General features: G+C 34.3%; 2 protein-coding genes across 2 annotated transcripts; both read left to right on the plus strand.

Annotated features, from left to right (window-relative positions):
• Positions 1 to 3,271: 3,271 nt before the first annotated feature.
• Positions 3,272 to 9,718, plus strand: LOC147399016 (WRKY transcription factor 72A-like). Its single transcript, XM_086448400.1, has 6 exons — positions 3,272 to 3,563; positions 4,176 to 4,265; positions 4,778 to 4,852; positions 5,339 to 5,872; positions 6,376 to 6,489; positions 8,612 to 9,718. The coding sequence occupies exons 1-6, from the start codon at positions 3,474 to 3,476 to the stop codon at positions 9,335 to 9,337; spliced, it is 1,629 nt and encodes a 542-aa protein (XP_086304526.1). The 5' UTR covers positions 3,272 to 3,473; the 3' UTR covers positions 9,338 to 9,718.
• A 2,535-nt stretch (positions 9,719 to 12,253) lies between these two features.
• LOC147399017 (Cystathionine beta-synthase (CBS) protein) lies at positions 12,254 to 17,059 on the plus strand. Its single transcript, XM_086448404.1, has 6 exons — positions 12,254 to 12,496; positions 13,809 to 13,979; positions 14,165 to 14,607; positions 15,541 to 15,807; positions 16,101 to 16,273; positions 16,650 to 17,059. Exons 2-6 carry the CDS (start codon positions 13,811 to 13,813, stop codon positions 16,927 to 16,929), a joined length of 1,332 nt encoding a protein of 443 aa, XP_086304530.1. The 5' UTR covers positions 12,254 to 12,496; positions 13,809 to 13,810; the 3' UTR covers positions 16,930 to 17,059.
• Positions 17,060 to 17,556: the final 497 nt, after the last annotated feature.

Here is a 17,556-nt window from a genome sequence, read left to right on the forward strand (position 1 = left end):
GTTGCTCGTACTTCGGTTAGATCTTCTCTCATCTCAAGTTCATAGCGCTCCTCACTTTTTTTATGACTTTAGTACATAGTATCAACAATACTGCCACTCTCCCAATCACAACTTCTAACTTCCACAAAACCACTCTTTATCAAAATGGGTCTTGTTAAAGTACAATAAATACACTTTGGAAATTGGATTTTGTATTAAAAGAATTATTTTTACCAAAATACCCTCAAATACTTATTTCCAAGGTATGTTTATTGCACTTTACCATGTGCCCTAAGGGCACACGTTAACAAAACCTAACTCACGGAAAACATAAATACTAAAAAAAAAAAACAACCTACTGCACAATATTTGCTATGAAAAGAAAAACAATAAGCAAGGTGAATGAAGTGGTGCTCTTTGTTAGGGGACAACGTTCCAACAATTTGGGAGCAAGGTTTATAAAAGGATCGACAAAAATAATGCATGATTGCACATGAAAAATATGATGGAAAATCATTTTTCATGAAAAATTATATTTTCATGTGTTTGATTGTATTTTTTACATGAAAAGTGATATTTCACCCTCCTTCAAAAGTCTCACAAAACCTGAATTTCATTTTCCCACCACTACCCATGGAAAAATGAGTGGTGGAAAAATGAAATGCACTCTTATTTTTCGTCTCATAATCAAAACTCTAACTTCATCCTCACCACCATAGCCACCATCACATTCACCCTCTCTATCACCACCATCTCCATTTCCATTGCTGGCCACCCTCTCTCTCTCTCTCACTCTCTCACTCTCTCACTCTCTCACTCTCTCTCTCCTCATCCTCCTCTTTTTCTTCCTCATATTTTTTTTCCATGATTTTGTCTAAATGAAATCAAACAATAGAATTTACTTTTCCATCCCTATCTATTTTCCACCACTATTTTTTTTTTTATGGATTTCAAATTTCATGGAAAGTCACTTTTCATGTAATTAAACATATCCTAAGTAAAATTTAAAAAAATTAGTAGACAACACTTTAAGTAAAAGGACAATGATGAATTCGCACAGTAAATCATATGCAATCTGTACACAACTAATGTAACAAGAGCACAGAATCACAGATCTTTTTCCTTGTGTATCCCAAAGAAAAATATCTATGATTTTGTGCCTTCGACAAGTCAGCCGCTAATATTTACCACTTGCATTCATCTAGACTCTTAAGTAAAATCCAAAATGCTTAATCAATGATGCATTAGGCAACCTATCTAACAAAAATCTTATGAGAACTTAGACATATATATGCCTTTGAAAACACGGATACCGAAAATGTTTTTTAAATTTCTAATTATTTTCATAGTGACAAATTCAATACTTTGAAATCAACAATCAAACAAATTCTTTGTGCATGGGTCCTGAAAAGTTGGGTGACAGTTGTAAGGGTTGGGAGTTGGGACTCGAGTGGCTTTAAAAATCAACTCCTGAAGTACTGGATCTCCCTTAGACTTTATATGAAGTCGGTAACGATGTCAATGGCATGGACGGTGGTATACAAGGGACGGTGACGGTGATATTCTACTCCAGAATCAAATAACCAAGGTCCACGCCTTCATTGTTTAGGCAAGTGGCCGTCTATCCGCCCAATAAAAACTTTACCTGATTCATATGTCCCGTGTGTTGACTTATCAAAGTCAAATAAATAAAATTTTTATATATTTTTAATATTTGAATTTTAAAACTATATTTATTTTCTATCTTTAAAAAATTATTAAGATGATCAAAAGTTATTAATCCAGTAATCTTGTGGCAACAAGAAGGGATGCGACTCATCCATCACATTGATTCGTCCAAAGATGGTGTAGTGACATTAAAATTGGCATCAACTCCTACATTTGTGCATGTGGATGTATGTAGGGAGTCATAGATGTCTTTCATTGAGATATGCGTGAAAAGTATTTATGGTTCTATGTGCACCTCCATGCCTATAATGATGTTAATTTTAATGTCACTCCAGCATGATTTTTTCTAGGATTGCAACTTCAACAAGCCAAACCCAAATCGATTGGGTTGAACCCGACCTTGGATCAAGTCTGGGTATAGTTAGCTTGAGTCGACCTTGGGTTCCGGCATTAAAAAAAAAAAAAAAACCCCAACTCAATAAATAATTGATTCATTATTAATATTTTTATCATAAATGATTATATTAAAACTTTAATTTTTTTTTTTTTAATATTGCGGTTAACAATAAAAATAATTATTTTAGTTAATATTCTTATTCTTCTTTTTTTTTTTTTTTAATTTGCTTATAATTTTATGTAAATAAAACTTTAAAAAAAAATTTAGAACAAATAATTTTAAATTTGAAATTCTTTTATATGTCATTCATCTTTATAAAAATCCTATTCAATACCATATTACCTAATGTTAATGAGAAATGAATTAACCCGACTTAGGTTGGGTTCAAGTTAGGCATGGTGTGGGTGTGATCCCAACATGCCCAAGTTGCAACCCTAACTCTTTCCATTTAACTAAAAAATTTGATGTCCTCCAGTAGATATCTTGTGTGACCCATTCCTCTAACCCCATTATAAGCATTTCATGTCTTAATGTAGATGTAAAAGAAATGAATTTAATTAGTGATTTACAGATGTTAGATTAGATTATCGAAAAAAAGAAAATAAACGACTATAAATGAATTATAAAATTTTCTAATAACTACAAATTACCGATCAAGTTGACTTATGGGTCCATAAAATCACTTATTATTAATTTAGTGGATCCAAAAGTATTCCACCAGAAGAATTCATTGCAAGTGACATTTAAGTTAAAATTACTGTTGTAAAGAAACAGCAAATTGTTATACAAAGAGCTCGCATCAAACTCTTTTCCCGAATGAGAAGTTAAAAATCTTTGACTCGTACCTCGAGGAAAAAAAATCTATGGCTATCACGTCAACGCAGTGAAAAACATAGTCCCCATAGAATTTTCCATTGGATAATGTTAAACACGCGTTTTGATGACCGGAATCTGACAGCGAGACCCGAATATTTGGTCTTTATAGAGATTGTTACCGGAATATGACGATGACGGCGGAGGTTTGACTGGGAAACGGTGGCCATCTGACGTTACTATGTACATAATTTCAACGGATGTAGTATGAGGTGGGGGCCGATAAATGCGGCTTAAAACTCTCTCTCTCTCTCTTTCTCTCTCTTAGAATAATAAGGTCTATATATCTGGAACGTTGAAGTTGAATTCTTCCTTCTTTCTCTTTAAAAGAATAATAATAAATAAATAAAAAGAGAGTTTATTTTGCTTCTTTGAGTACAGTTGGGCTGTTGACATTTTTGTGTGAGTTTGTAATTGTCTGAGACTCAGAAAGAAGAACTAGGGTTTGGATTTGTTTACACAAAGTCAACAATGGAAGGCTCTCTTTGTATAAATTAAAAGAGATGTCAGGCAAACAAACGAAGAGAGAGAGAAAAGGATATTTTTCTTCTGAGCCATGGAGGGAGCCTTGAGAAGATCTGGTTTTGAAGGTGAAGTAAAAGGAAAGACGAGATTTAACTCATATGGTGACGAAGATATTGAAGAGGTGAAGCTATTTTCCTTCTTTGTTTGCACTTCTTTCAACAACAAAAAAAAGTTTTTGTCCCAAAAGATTGTTCAAGATGTTGTTTTTTTTTTTTTTTTTTTCCGTTGATGAAACATGGTTTAGGCTCATTTTCTAGATCCCTTCTAATTTCATTTTTTGTTGGATTTATGAGCTGGGTATTGAAATTTGGATTGAAAAACTGAGATTACCTAGATGAATCCAAGCTTATTCTTTGTAATTAGTTTGTAAGGAATAGTCTTTAATTTGTTGATGGAAGTTGGGATGTGTCTAAGATTTTCCTTCTTTTTTCTACTGAAGTTAATTCTATGTATTTAATGTTTATCAATGACTAGACTTATAGTCTGTTGTTGAAGTTGGGATATCTAAGATTTTTCTTTTGAACTTTCTACATATTTAATGTTTACTAATGACTACAGATCGAAATATTGATTATTAACCCAAGATTATTCTTGAGTCTTTATTATCTTGATTTTCTAAACTACAAGAGAGATAATTGGCTCATTTCTTCATAAATATTTTAGATTAATATTGGGTTCGTTATTATCGAATTTTGTTTTGGATGATCGGTTTCTCATATTTGATATATTTCAGGTTGGATATGGAAGACAGGTCCATGAGGACAATAATAATTTGAAGCCAAATTCACCCAACCAAAAGGACTTGGACATTATCAACAAGCAGGTAAAAAATAGAAGAAGTAGAATTTACAGTTATGAGAAACAAATAAGCTTGTTTCTCTTCTTTGAAAAATTCAAAATTTTGTCGACGATATCGATTTTTTTTTTCATTTTAAAATGATTGTAAAGTATAGTTTTCTGATCCTTACATAGGCATCATGGCTTACAACATCAATTGTATTCTGCAAATGTTTTCATGCATATAAACAATTAGTAATTCCTCCTTAAATATACAATCAATGACATAAATATTGACTTGAAGGCTCCATATTGTTGAGCTCATGGTCAACAAAATTTCATAAATACAGCTTTTTTATTTTACTTGATGGGATCCAATTGTAACTTTTCTGCCATGGATCCCACCAGACGCTCATCCAAGATCCATGAAATCCCTACTTCAAGAATTTTAAGTAGATATATTGAGGGGAAAACCCTAATTTTATGGAATAGCTATTTAAGGACTTCTCTCTCTTAATTTTTTTTTAAGTGTTGTAATTAACTATGATTTGTTCACAGGTGCCTAATGTAACTGCAACAAAAGGACCATCTATGGATCCCAACCCAAAAGCTTGTTCAAGCCAAGTGGATCAGGTAGTAAAATCTCTTGGTTCATAAAAAATAGGTTTATTTATACTAATTAACTATTGGAGATCAACATTGCCGTTGTGATGATAATCATTAAAGTCACAGTTTGAAGGCTATTAGATTTGTCTATTTATGAGCATTTTTTAGGGTTTAAACAAAGCCAGTCAAACAGTGAAATAGCTAGTAAATTTTATTTTGTGTACCTTTGCATAGAATATTCCTAATCTAACCATATATAGTGTCAATGGTGTGAGATTTACCAGATCTCATGCACATTATTACAATATTTCTTATGCTCTAACAACACTGGATCACAATATAGGGAATTGCTGGTAAAACCCTACAGAAGTAGCTTAATTATTGAACAAATTCTAGCTAGGAGAGGAACTTTATATAAACAAAACTAGAAAGTTAGTAGTTTCTTTTGTTCTCTCTTTTCCATATAGAGATTAATACTAAATTCAATGGCTTTTATATTGTTCATATCTATAGGAGGATGAGCTTGAATCTGCCAAAGCCGAATGGAATGCAGCAACAGAAGAAAATGAAAGATTGAAAACGATTATAGCTCGAATTGTGAAGGATCACCAATCTCTACAAATGCACTTATTTGACATTGTTGGACAAGAGGAAGCTAAGAAATCAAAACATACATCTCCTGCTCGTGAAGAAGTTGAACAATCTGAACTTATTTCCCTCAGCCTTGGAAGAAGTTCAAGCGATCCAAAGAAAGAAGAAAATAATAGCAACTCAAGCAAATCTAATGAGGATGAAGAATTGAAAGAAGGCCTATCTCTTGGGTTGGACTGCAAATTTGAAGTATCAAAGATGGATCAAATGAAACCTATATCGAACCCAAGTGCCAAAAATAGCTTTGATGTACCAAAGAAAGAAGAGCTCGGAGAGCAGTGGCCACCAAGTAAAATTCTCAAGACGATCAGAAGTGGAGATGACGAAGAAGTTTCACAACAGACTCATGTGAAGAGAGCTAGGGTTTCTGTGAGAGCAAGATGTGATACCCCAACAGTAAGTATCAATCATCTTGTTTTTCATGCAAATTAATAAGTAAATATGACATGCATGGGATGAAATATTAAATTTAATCTTAAAGGGTAAATTACCATTTGGTGAGCTGAATTTGATGAATTTACGATTTCGTTAACTGTTCATTTTAATTACCAAAACTTGAATGTGCGATATCGCTGGTTTCTCAAAGGGACAAGATTGTAGGTTTAAAGTGACAAATTTGCTGGTTTTTCCCCATGCCTGCGAGATTGTCACTATAAAACCTCCGATATCATTACCAATAAACAGTGAGCTGGAATCGTAAATTCATCAAAAGTTGATCATGTTTTCATAAATCTCTCTTAAATTTATAGCACAAGAAGGTTTTATTTCTTATAAATTTATCAATGTGATATTGTGATTCATATTTCTATCTATTGAATTCCAATGAAACATTAATACAAAGTTATGTCTTTAAACACCCAAAGATTATATTAATAAATATCAAATTTGATTATATACAGATGAACGACGGATGTCATTGGAGGAAATACGGTCAGAAAATTGCGAAAGGAAATCCTTGCCCTCGAGCATATTATCGTTGCACACTTGCACCAGCCTGCCCAGTGAGAAAGCAGGTACTAATTAAGTTTTCATTTTGTTTTCCAAATTTTACATAAGAACTCTTTTACTTCCAAAATAAATTGTAGGGCTGCAACTTGGGCGGGCCAAACCCGAACCTGATGAGTTCAGCCCAAACTTGGGTTAGGTTTAGGCAAAAACATTTTTTTCTTGACATTTGCTTATAATTTCAGGTATTTTAGACTTTGAAACATATTTTTAAGATTAATAATTATAAATTATATATTTTTTACCACTTATCTTTATATAAATCATTATCATTACTAATTTATCTAATATTAATGAGGAATGAGCCAATTACATAATCAATCCGACTTGGGTTGAGCATTTCATGCCTGAGGTTGGGTTGGGTGTAGGTACGGGTAGGTGTTTGTCAAGTGTTGGTTGGGCACCAGTTGATCACCAACCCAGCCCGATCCACCCGAGTTGCAGCCCTAATAAAGTGCCTCCTTTCATTTAAAAAAGTTCGAATCAGCCTAATTGCCTCCTCTTCATTTAGTTATAATTCCACAACATCAATGTGAAGACATATTCCTTGGTGGAGTATACAACTCCTGATAAAGTTGGATGGCCAAATAATTAGGATTTGTATCATCGATCCCAATTCTTTGGGACAAAGCATCGATGACTCAAATCGTAACTGATGTCTCTAGATTACAAAGTGAAACATAAAAGAGTAACAGAAATATTTTTTTTTTCCTATTATCAAGTTATCTTACAATGAGTGGAAATTAAAAGAGACGATTCATAGGCTTCAAATCAATCTATCAAAAATTTGTTCATGGCAAGCATTAATTGGATGTTTCTTGTTAATAATCTCCAAAATCATTTTTATTTTATTTTTGTGAAAATGTAAAAACCTAAAAAATTATCCCAGGTTGTCTTCTAATGGAAAAAAAATAGTGACAGTATTGTGGATCTAATTTCATCTTCCATAAATAACTTTTTGAAACTCATATTTACAAAAATACCAATCGATAATGACAATATTATGCCATTACATTCTAAAATTATCTATGAAACATCTGATTCTAGAGCTTGGTACATTCAATGCCTAATGTTTAAGACAGCATGTGACCTTAACATTCTCTACAACACTCTCTCTCTCTCTCTCTCTCTCTCCTCTCTCTCTCTCTCTCTCTCCTCTCTATATATATATATATATATATATATATGGGGAATGCTAAGATCTTATAGGGACGTTAACATTCTCCTATATTTTATTTTTTCAATAATACCCATATTCATTTTGTTTCTTTTTAGTGAAAACAAATAAAAATATGTTAGTCTTTTAAATAATAAATGCGTGTTTGTATTAATTATCAGATCATTTATTGTAATAAGACATTTAATTGTAAAAATTAAATACCCTTAACATTTATTATGTGAGAGACGAGGGCATTTATATATGAGTCAGGATCCATAAACTCATAAAGCTATAACGTGTATGGTCTTATATGGGCAAAAAGGTTTAGAATGAGCTGATTTTTCGTGAGGATGATCTTTATGCTGATGGGATCATCCAAAAAATAAGTCCATTTTAAAACTTCTAACCCCATCAAAGGTTTACAAAAAGTGGACAATCCAAAATTCTTCAACTTGTAAACATGGGACTAAAAGTTTCAAAATTTACTGATTTTTTGTGAGGATGATATCCTCATCCTCACAAAAAATCAGTCCATTCCAAACTTTTTTGCCTATATAAGACAAAACACATTGTAGTTTTATGAGTAGCTTTATGTATCTACGGATCGTGACCCTATATATATATATATATAAACATTTATTATATAAAAGATCAACATACTCCTTTTTTTTTTTTTTTTTTTTACTAAAAAAAAAAATGAACAAGAGTATTATTGGAAAAAAAATGTTGCATAATACTAACGTCTTCATGAGATCTTAAATGTTACCATTTCCATACATATATTTTTTTTGCTAAAAAAAAGGATTTTATGATCATTTCAATGCTATTTTTGCTCAAGATGGTTTGGATTTAAAGCATTACTTACAAAAGTTCCTTACAAAGTCATTAATTTATATTAAAGTGTCATTCTACATAATATCAATGTGTAACTCTTCCTCTCACTCTATATATTTTTTGCCTTTTAATTTCAGGTACAAAGATGTTACGATGACACGTCCATCTTGAACACCACCTATGAAGGAACCCACAACCACCCACTTCCCATTTCAGCCACAGCCATGGCTTCCACCACCTCTGCAGCTGCCCGCATGCTATTGTCCGGCTCGTCAAGCTCTCAACCAACCATAGGAGCCTCAATTACCACCTCTACTGCTGCCAATCTCCATGGAGTGAACTTCAGTCTCCCAGATAATTCAAGATCGAGTCAGTTCTACTTACCCAACTCTTCAATCTCATCTCTGCCTTCTCACCCAACAATCACGCTAGATCTTACCGCACCCTCATCATTTTCTTCGTCGTCGTCTGCATCCCAATTCAGTCAGCTATCTTCATCGAATTTCTCTATGATGACACCAAGATATCCCTCAACAAATTTCAACTTTTCTTATTCTGGATCCAATAGTCTACCAATATCTTGGGGCAATGGATACCTAAGTTATGGGACACAGCCTGACAACAAAAACCAAATGGGGTCTTTAAATCTGGGAAGACAAACCCAAGAACATATATATCAGTCTTACATGGAAAAGAACAATATAACTCCTCCCCAACAGTCTTTGACGGATACCGTTGCTGCCGCTACTAAGGCCTTAACATCTGACCCAAGTTTTCGTTCGGTAGTGGCAACCGCCATTGCATCAATTGTTGGGGGTGGCACAGTTGGGCCTCAAGGAAAGAAAAGTGGGGGATTGAAGTGAGCCATTTCTACACATATGATCGTCTTAGAATTCTCATCAAGGGACCATAATGACTCTCCCATCTTCATTAATACTACTTATTTTCTTCCATCAAGAGTGCCTCTGCATCTTTTGTTGACAAAAAGAACCATATCAGCTGATGGGTGTTGAATATTTGACCCTTAAGGTTTTGTTTGATCTTTGTTAGGCTTTCTAAGAGGTATGATGAAGAAAATAATTGCTCATAATGAAGGTGCCAAGCAAGGAAAGTCGAAGAAGTGTTTGTTTCTTTTAGATAATTTATTTGCTATATATGTGTATAAGATGGATAAGGATTGACTACGGCATGAGACCAGAATACTAAAATAGGGGAATGCACGTGTTTCTCAAGTTATAACATTCAAGAGGATTTTTCTTACTGATTGAGGTTTTCTAGTAGATATATAATATCGAAATTACATTTGCATATAGTATTTTAATTTGGCATATTAGAGTATTAGATTATGGAGTATCGTATTAAGTTGAACAACGAAGCATTGGATCGTTATCTTGATGTAGTTAAGGTAGTTATAATGCATTATATTAAGATGTACTGAGATACATATTGAATCACATTGATGTTGTAGTTAGGTTAGCTTAGCTATGTAACTATACGTAATCATTTTCCGATTATAATTATTCTCTATTTAATAAGATTATAATCGGAGATTACAACATCTGAAAATTTCATGTTTTCTCAATTGTTTTCGGGACATAAATGTCAAGTCTCTGAATGATTGGGATTTGTTGAACAAAGTTGTTCAAGGTCTTAAGGCTCTAGAATATTAAATATCCTTTGTGATGAATACCAGAAGTTTTTGACATCCTCGAAGAATCTTATCTCCATTATTAGAAAGAACTTGGAGCTCCCACTTTTAGGGTTTAAAGAGTTCATCATTGCACAAATACCTTCAAGAAAAAGTACCAAGACTGATAATTTTTATGATAGACGGAAAATCCAGATCATGTTGATCTCTGTGTGGTTTTATTAAGTAGAGAAAATAATTACATAATTGATTAATTACCTTAATTTTATAATCTAATCTTAGTGAACGTGATTCAGTGCATCTAGATACACCTTAATTCAATGCATCATCTCGCTGCCTTGTATGAGGACAAACTATTGGTAGTCATGTTTTTAAAATATTTACTACAAGAGTCCTATATATATACTCATATAATCGTAGTGGTATTTATTTTTTATACTTGTTTTAGCAAATTATGTAAAGATAAATTCAAATTGAAAATAAGGGTACAAAGGTCAGTTTAGCTAATTAATGGACAATTTTTTAAGAAAAAAGTTCAGCTTATTTGAATAGACTTAAAAAAATTGTTTAGTAGAGGTAACTTCAATTTAATGCCCATACAATGTATTTCTGTTTTGTAAAAATAGATAAGAGTCGTGATGAATGCAAGTGATCAAGGTACATGGTTGAGTACGTGGCTGACGTGGTAAGGTCATAGAACCATAGATCATTTTCATTTGGATACATAGGAAAAAGATGTGCGGTTATGTGCCCTTGCCACGTCAACCGCATACTCAACTACGTGCATTAGTCATTATTCAATAGATAAAGACCAAAATGGGTATATGACACTTTTTTTTTCATAAATAGTATATAAAAAAAAAAGTTGAGTCAATAAGATGAACTGATGCGGTGATGATGCGATTGACGTGGCATGCACACAGAATCATAAATCCTTTTTCCTTGTGTATCCAGAAGAAAAAGATCTATGGCTCTTTGCACTATCACGTTAGTCGTCACATTAGTTTTAGTGCGTCAATTTATCGCAACTGACAAACAAAATGAATAATGCTGAAGTAACCTCAAAGATTTACGTCATTTCGTACTTTACTGACATAGAGGTGTTTACTAAACATAGATGCTTTTCATCTTATATAGATGTTATTCATCGAGATACGAGTGTAAAGCATCTATGGTTCTGTGCGCACCTCCACATCAAAAAAATGTTAAATGAGGTAAATCTTTGAAGTCACTCGAGAATAACTCAAACAAAATAGATAACCATTTTTCTAAAGAGTGGTGATAATCTAGTGCTCTTTTTTTGTACACTCCCTTCACAGAAACAATAGATCTATGATTCTGTGAATGGAATGTACAAAAAAGAGCATCAAATTATATTCTTTTAAAAAATACGGGAAGAGATTGTCAAACATTAAATTGATCGCAAGATGCCCTATATGTTAAAAAGTAAACTTATGGGTAGGCAAAGAAAAAAAAAATTGGGAGAACATATCCATTGGGCTATATGCACAACTTGGTTAGGAGCCCAAGTGATTTAAACTAGGGGTGCGCCTTGGTTCAGTTTGAGATCAAATTGGAACCAAACCGACATAGGTTGGTTTACTAAATAAGAACCACAATCAAACCAAATTCCATTGGAACCAAACCTACCCAAATTGAACTAAAGTCAGTTTGATTCGATTCAGTTCTATTGGTTACCAATATTCTATAAATTGTAATATTTTTTAATGAAAAAACAAACATATAATAAAAATAAAATTTCATACAATAAATCACTTATCTATCCATATAAAGTCATTAGTTTATCCATGAAAGATCATTAATCTATGTCCAAACAATTAAAATAATTCATAATATTTATTATATATTTATTTATTACATAAGGGTGCGTCTTATGATATTTTAAATTTCTTTGATTCTTCAAACGCTCCTGTGGAGTTGTATAATATCCTCTTGGAGGATTTGAATGTTTGTCTTTTTTTGCATTAACCTGTTTTTTTAATATATTAGGGTGGGGCCCTTTATAACCACAGCTTATCAATCAAAAAAAAAAAAAACTTATTCTAAACGGAATCAAACCACCTCAAAACTATCAGTTTGGTTAGATTCGGTTATCGAATTGAACCAAACCAAGTTACACCCCTAATTTAAACTCAAAAGGAACACCGTATCGGATCGCTGGAAAAGACCAATTCAACATCCCCACGACTTCTGCATTTGCCACCTGTTGTAAGCAAGTTCTGTCAGGTGTCCAAGATGTACAGTTGGCGAAATTAGAGAACACAAATAAAAGGAAATGCTTAACTGATTTTCAAAAAGGCCGAGAGAGAGTGAGAGATCTGATCTCAGGATCGACTGAAACACGAGCAAGAAGGTATGTGATGATCATGTTTTGCTTTAATTTTTTAATTTTGTTTATCTCTTTGTAATGCAATTTAATGTGTGTATCATCCACAAAATTGCAAACTATGGTTCAGTCAAGTATTTTTGTTCTCATTTCTATATCATATGATGATCTGTCTTGCATGAAAAATTTACAACACAGACTTCCCTTAATTGTTGATATTATGTTGGGTTTTTTTATATAAAATCACCACATCTTTTGTTTCATGAAGTTGTTTATGGATTTCTAATTGTGAGCAATAGTCCCACATCTTCTAGGTATCAAGACCTTGGGCTATGTATAAACCTGGAGCAATTCACACCTTAAAAGCAGGTTTTGTGAGGATGAATTAGGATAATGGGCTTCTACATGGTATCAGAGCGGATTACCACAGTGATGTAGAAGACATGTTACACATGAGGGGGAGTGTGAGCGGTAATCCCACATCTTCTAGGTATCAAGACCTTGAGCTATCTATAAACCTGGGGCAATCCTCATCTTGAAAGCTTGTTTTGTGAGGATGAGTTAGGCCCATGGGCTTCTACACTAATCACCTTAATTTGTGTAGGAGTGTTTTAGGAATGTGTTTTTCATGAGTTTATAAAAAGATACAAAAGGGGCTATATGTGTGGGTGTTTCTTTGAAGGGGTTCTTTTTCTTTTGTCTAGATCAGAGTGTGAGAAAATAGAGTCGCAATCCGAAACAGTGTCTTTGTGGCAAGATTTAGTTAGAGAATAAGCACATTGGGTTGCGTGCATGACTTAGATAGGAGCCTGAGTTGTCTTAAACTCCAACTAAAGCATGTCAAGTAGACACGGTGTCCCATGTCTTAAATTCGTCATCACATTGTTGTTGCGGATTTGTGACAACGGGTGTAAAGGTAGGGTTACTTGTTTGGGTTTCTTATTAAAGTTGGGTGCAAAGAACTTGGTGGGCCTCATCAGAGTGTGGAAGGTAAGGATTGTTCTCCATTCTTATAATTCATATTGATTAGTGGATTTTTACTTGTCGACTTGCTCATGAATGTAGCCCATTGTGAGTAAACCACGTATTGTGCAGTGGTTGTGTGTTATTTATTGGTGAATCTTTCTTGTTTCTTGCACTACTTTGCACACACTCTTGAGGGTCTTGGTTGTCGGAATTAGCCTAATGGTTCTTTGGGAGGATTGATTTCAGTAACTGAATTTGCAAGCGTGGCAAAGGCTTAGCCACAACACATTGTAATGATTTAAAATGTATTTTTGGTACGATTTCTTGACTGAATATTGACTTTAATCTTTACATTTTCTTCCATCTTTCAAAGATATGGCACAAACACAAGAAGCTAATGATATTTCAAGGATTCCAAGCTGTGATGCCTATTTTGAGAGCATTCAGTTGAGGAAGAAGTTACCATATTCATTACAGGAGTCTCTAACAACTGCATTTGCAAAGATCCCAGTTTCATCCTTCCCAGAGGTTCCTGGAGGAAAAGGTGACGATACCAATCTTATTTAAATGTTGATTTTCACATTTAATATAATTTGAATGTGCATAATGTGTATGTGTTTATAATTTCTAATAGTTGATTATGGGGGAATGTTAGTACTAAGTTATGCCATTCTGTTTCAATTTATTTGGATGATTTTTAAGATGGTTAATTTCTGATTTTCTTTGCAGTAATCGAGATTTTAGCAGACACAACTATTGCTGATGCAGTTAAAATTCTATCTGAATGTAACATAATGTCTGCTCCCGTGACAAACCCGAGTGCAGGAACTAGTTTGGATTGGAGGGACAGATATCTAGGAATTATTGACTATTCTGCAATAATTCTGTGGGTGCTTGAGAATGCAGAATTAGCGGCAGTTGCTATATCGGCGAGTACCGCAACAGCCGCTGGTGTGGGTGCAGGTGCTGTTGGTGCTCTTGGAGCACTAGCCTTGGGTGCAACTGGTCCTGTAGCAGTTGTTGGGCTAACTGTCGCGGCTGTAGGTGCAGCTGTCGTTGGTGGTATAGCTGCAGATAAAGGGATGGGAAAGGATGCTCCAACCGCCGCTGATCGCTTAGGAGAAGATTTCTACAAAGTTATCCTTCAAGAAGAACCTTTTAAGTCAACCAAAGTAAGCTTTTTATATAAAGATTCACCCCCCCCCCCCCCTGTTGGGTTGTTTTGTGTGTTTCATGGCAGTTATGGAAGAGACGCATTTGAAAAAATATCCCATAAATCACATACATGCCTCTGCAGTATACATGGAACACATCGAGGGAGTTGAACCTTCTATTTAATGGGTCAGGGCATGTGGATCTCAATCAAAAGTTGTCCTGATCAATCAATTAGTTATAGACCGCATTCAATTATAGTTAGGATCTTTGTTACCCAATTTGTTGGTACTAGTTCGAACCATGAATCGATACAAATCGAACCAGTATGCGGTACGGTTCGTACTGGGTTCGTAAAATAAGCAAACCACAAACCCACCGAATTTTGGTTGGGTTCGCAAACCGAACAATTTGGTTCAGTGAACCAAACCAATTTTTTTTTTTTTTCATTGTTTATATTTAGAATTTGGATTATTATATTAATTTATTTCTATTTGACTTAATCTTTTTTAACGTTATAATTGAACTTTTTACTTGTATACTTGAATTATATATATGCACAAGTGAACCGTCTAGGGAACCAAAGCCAATCAAGAATCGAATTATCTCTACCAACCCCTACGAACCGGGTTTATTCCAGAGTTGCGAACCACAAACCAAATTTGAACCTTGTGAACCAGGGAACATAGGTTAGGATCATTGATTGGATCAGTTCTTTCCCAAAAAGCTCTCCTATGTGAACATTGGCAAGGCATCCCAACTCGATCCACCCCACTGGGAGCACCCCTTCTTTCCATACTTGATTGATGTTTATAGAATCCACTGGTTTCTAGGTGTATGGTATAACAACTTCCGGTTGTAAAATTTCCTTGTTTTTTTTTTTTTCGTGTGGTGTTTAAGTTTCCACGAAACTTTCTATTCTTTATTGTAACTGATATTATCTCTTATTTCAGGTGAGGCAAATCGTACAGTCCTATCGTTGGGCTCCTTTCCTTCCTGTTGCAACATATAGTTCTATGCTGAGTGTGTTATTGTTGCTTTCTAAGTATAGATTGAGGAATGTACCCGTAATTGAAACAGGCAATCCTTTTGTTAAGAACTTCATTACTCAATCAGCAGTAGTACAAGGTCTTGAGGGGTGCAAGGGAAGGGATTGGTTCGATAGCATCGCAGCTCGTCCAATTTCTGATTTTGGACTTCCTTTCATGCCTTATAATGAGGTGGGTTTTGGATAATTAGAATTGTTATGTACTGCATCTCTCATGTTATGTCCAACTTATTTTCAATATGAACTTTTTGTTACTTTTTTGCAAACCCCATCGGACAGACCATGCATCACATAGAAAGGTGACAACAATATTGATTGCTAAGAATTTGTTATAGAGTCCCATAATCCATGTTTAGCCAAATAATTAATGAGTGTTGAGAAAGATCAGCTCATGGCTCGAATTGTTTGGCCTTCTATTCAAAATGGATAGATTTTAAAGAGTTGTTGTATGTTTGTGGAGGTCAGGTTGTTAGCATCAAGAGTGACGAACTTATACTCAAAGCGTTCAAGCTCATGAAAGACAACCATATTGGTGGCCTTCCAGTTGTGGAAGGCCCTGAGCAGAAGATTGTTGGGAACATAAGCATAAGAGACATTAGGTTTCTGTTGCTCAAACCTGAGCTTTTTTCAAATTTCAGGTATTTTTCTGTCACAAGTAATATTTTGTAATGAGAACATTGAAGATGCTCATTAACTCTACTCTCTCCATCTGCACCACTTGTACGGATATTTGATTATTGTTGAAAGAGACATATTTTATCTAAATATTTTATGAAGAACTTTTAATTTCTTTCGTTTAGAAATTATGATGGGCATCAATTGATTCAGCAATTGGATCGTTGGAGTTATCGTGTCATTCGTCTAGGATTTATATTTTTGACCATAGATGTTCTTTCGGAATTTGGACGCCAAGGAAACTTGGGAATTTATTACTTGCACCATATTCGCCGTTTATTGACATGTTGATTCACTAATTTGTTCTGTTTCGATGTAAATATTGACTTTTCTTTGCAGGCAACTTACCGTGATGGATTTCATGAATACCATCGTTTCAACGACGCAATGTGGGAGAGTCATTCCACCCATAACATGTAAGCTTGATTCAAGTTTGGGGGGCGTGATAGAAACTCTTGCTTCGAAACAAGTTCACAGGATTTATGTAGTAACTGAAGAGGATGGCGGCGTTGTTGGGGTCATTACACTCAGAGATGTGATTTCTTGCTTCATCTTTGAGCCACCTAATCACTTTGATAATTACTTTGGATTTGCTGCGAAGGAAATGTTGAATAATTGATTCCATATGTATTTGGAACCAATAATCACTTTGTGAGCTCTCATATTGTGATGTCGTCGTAGTTTATTTATATGAAAATGGGCGTAAAATAAATTAAACGTCCCTCTTATTCATAATGGTTTTTATGATCGATTGGTCTCAAGATTTATGTGCTTTTTGTTTAGCTCATGGTTTTCCACCTCATTCATGGTTAATCCACATGACAAGCTGATTATCACTGTTAATGCACGATATGTCGGCTGATTATCATCTAAGCTATCAGGGAATTTCCTTGTCATCTATCATTCAAATGTTTCTTACCTTCCAACATTTCTTTCCTAGTCTACTACACACTCGAGAGAATCTATAGGGAAGTTGCACCCACGTTCTATAACCCTGAAAGTCCTAGCAACCATCTTTTCCCCCACATCTAAGCCCATTTTATTTTGCTTTTCTAAGCTCACAAAGACAATAAAAACTGCTGAATGAGATGAGGGCATTGGCATGTGAATGAATTTCGAGTGGCTTTTCCGAGTCAGGTAATCATTAGGTGGGGGCTATTATTGACACATATTTTTTTGCTCACTACACCTACTTACTACTTTCACTCACTTGCACTTGTTGGTGAAAGTGGCAAAAAAAAAAAAT

This window comes from Akebia trifoliata, chromosome 7, assembly GCF_017979445.1.
Source record: "Akebia trifoliata isolate Shusen 1 chromosome 7, ASM1797944v1, whole genome shotgun sequence".
Taxonomy (NCBI): Eukaryota; Viridiplantae; Streptophyta; class Magnoliopsida; order Ranunculales; family Lardizabalaceae; genus Akebia; species Akebia trifoliata.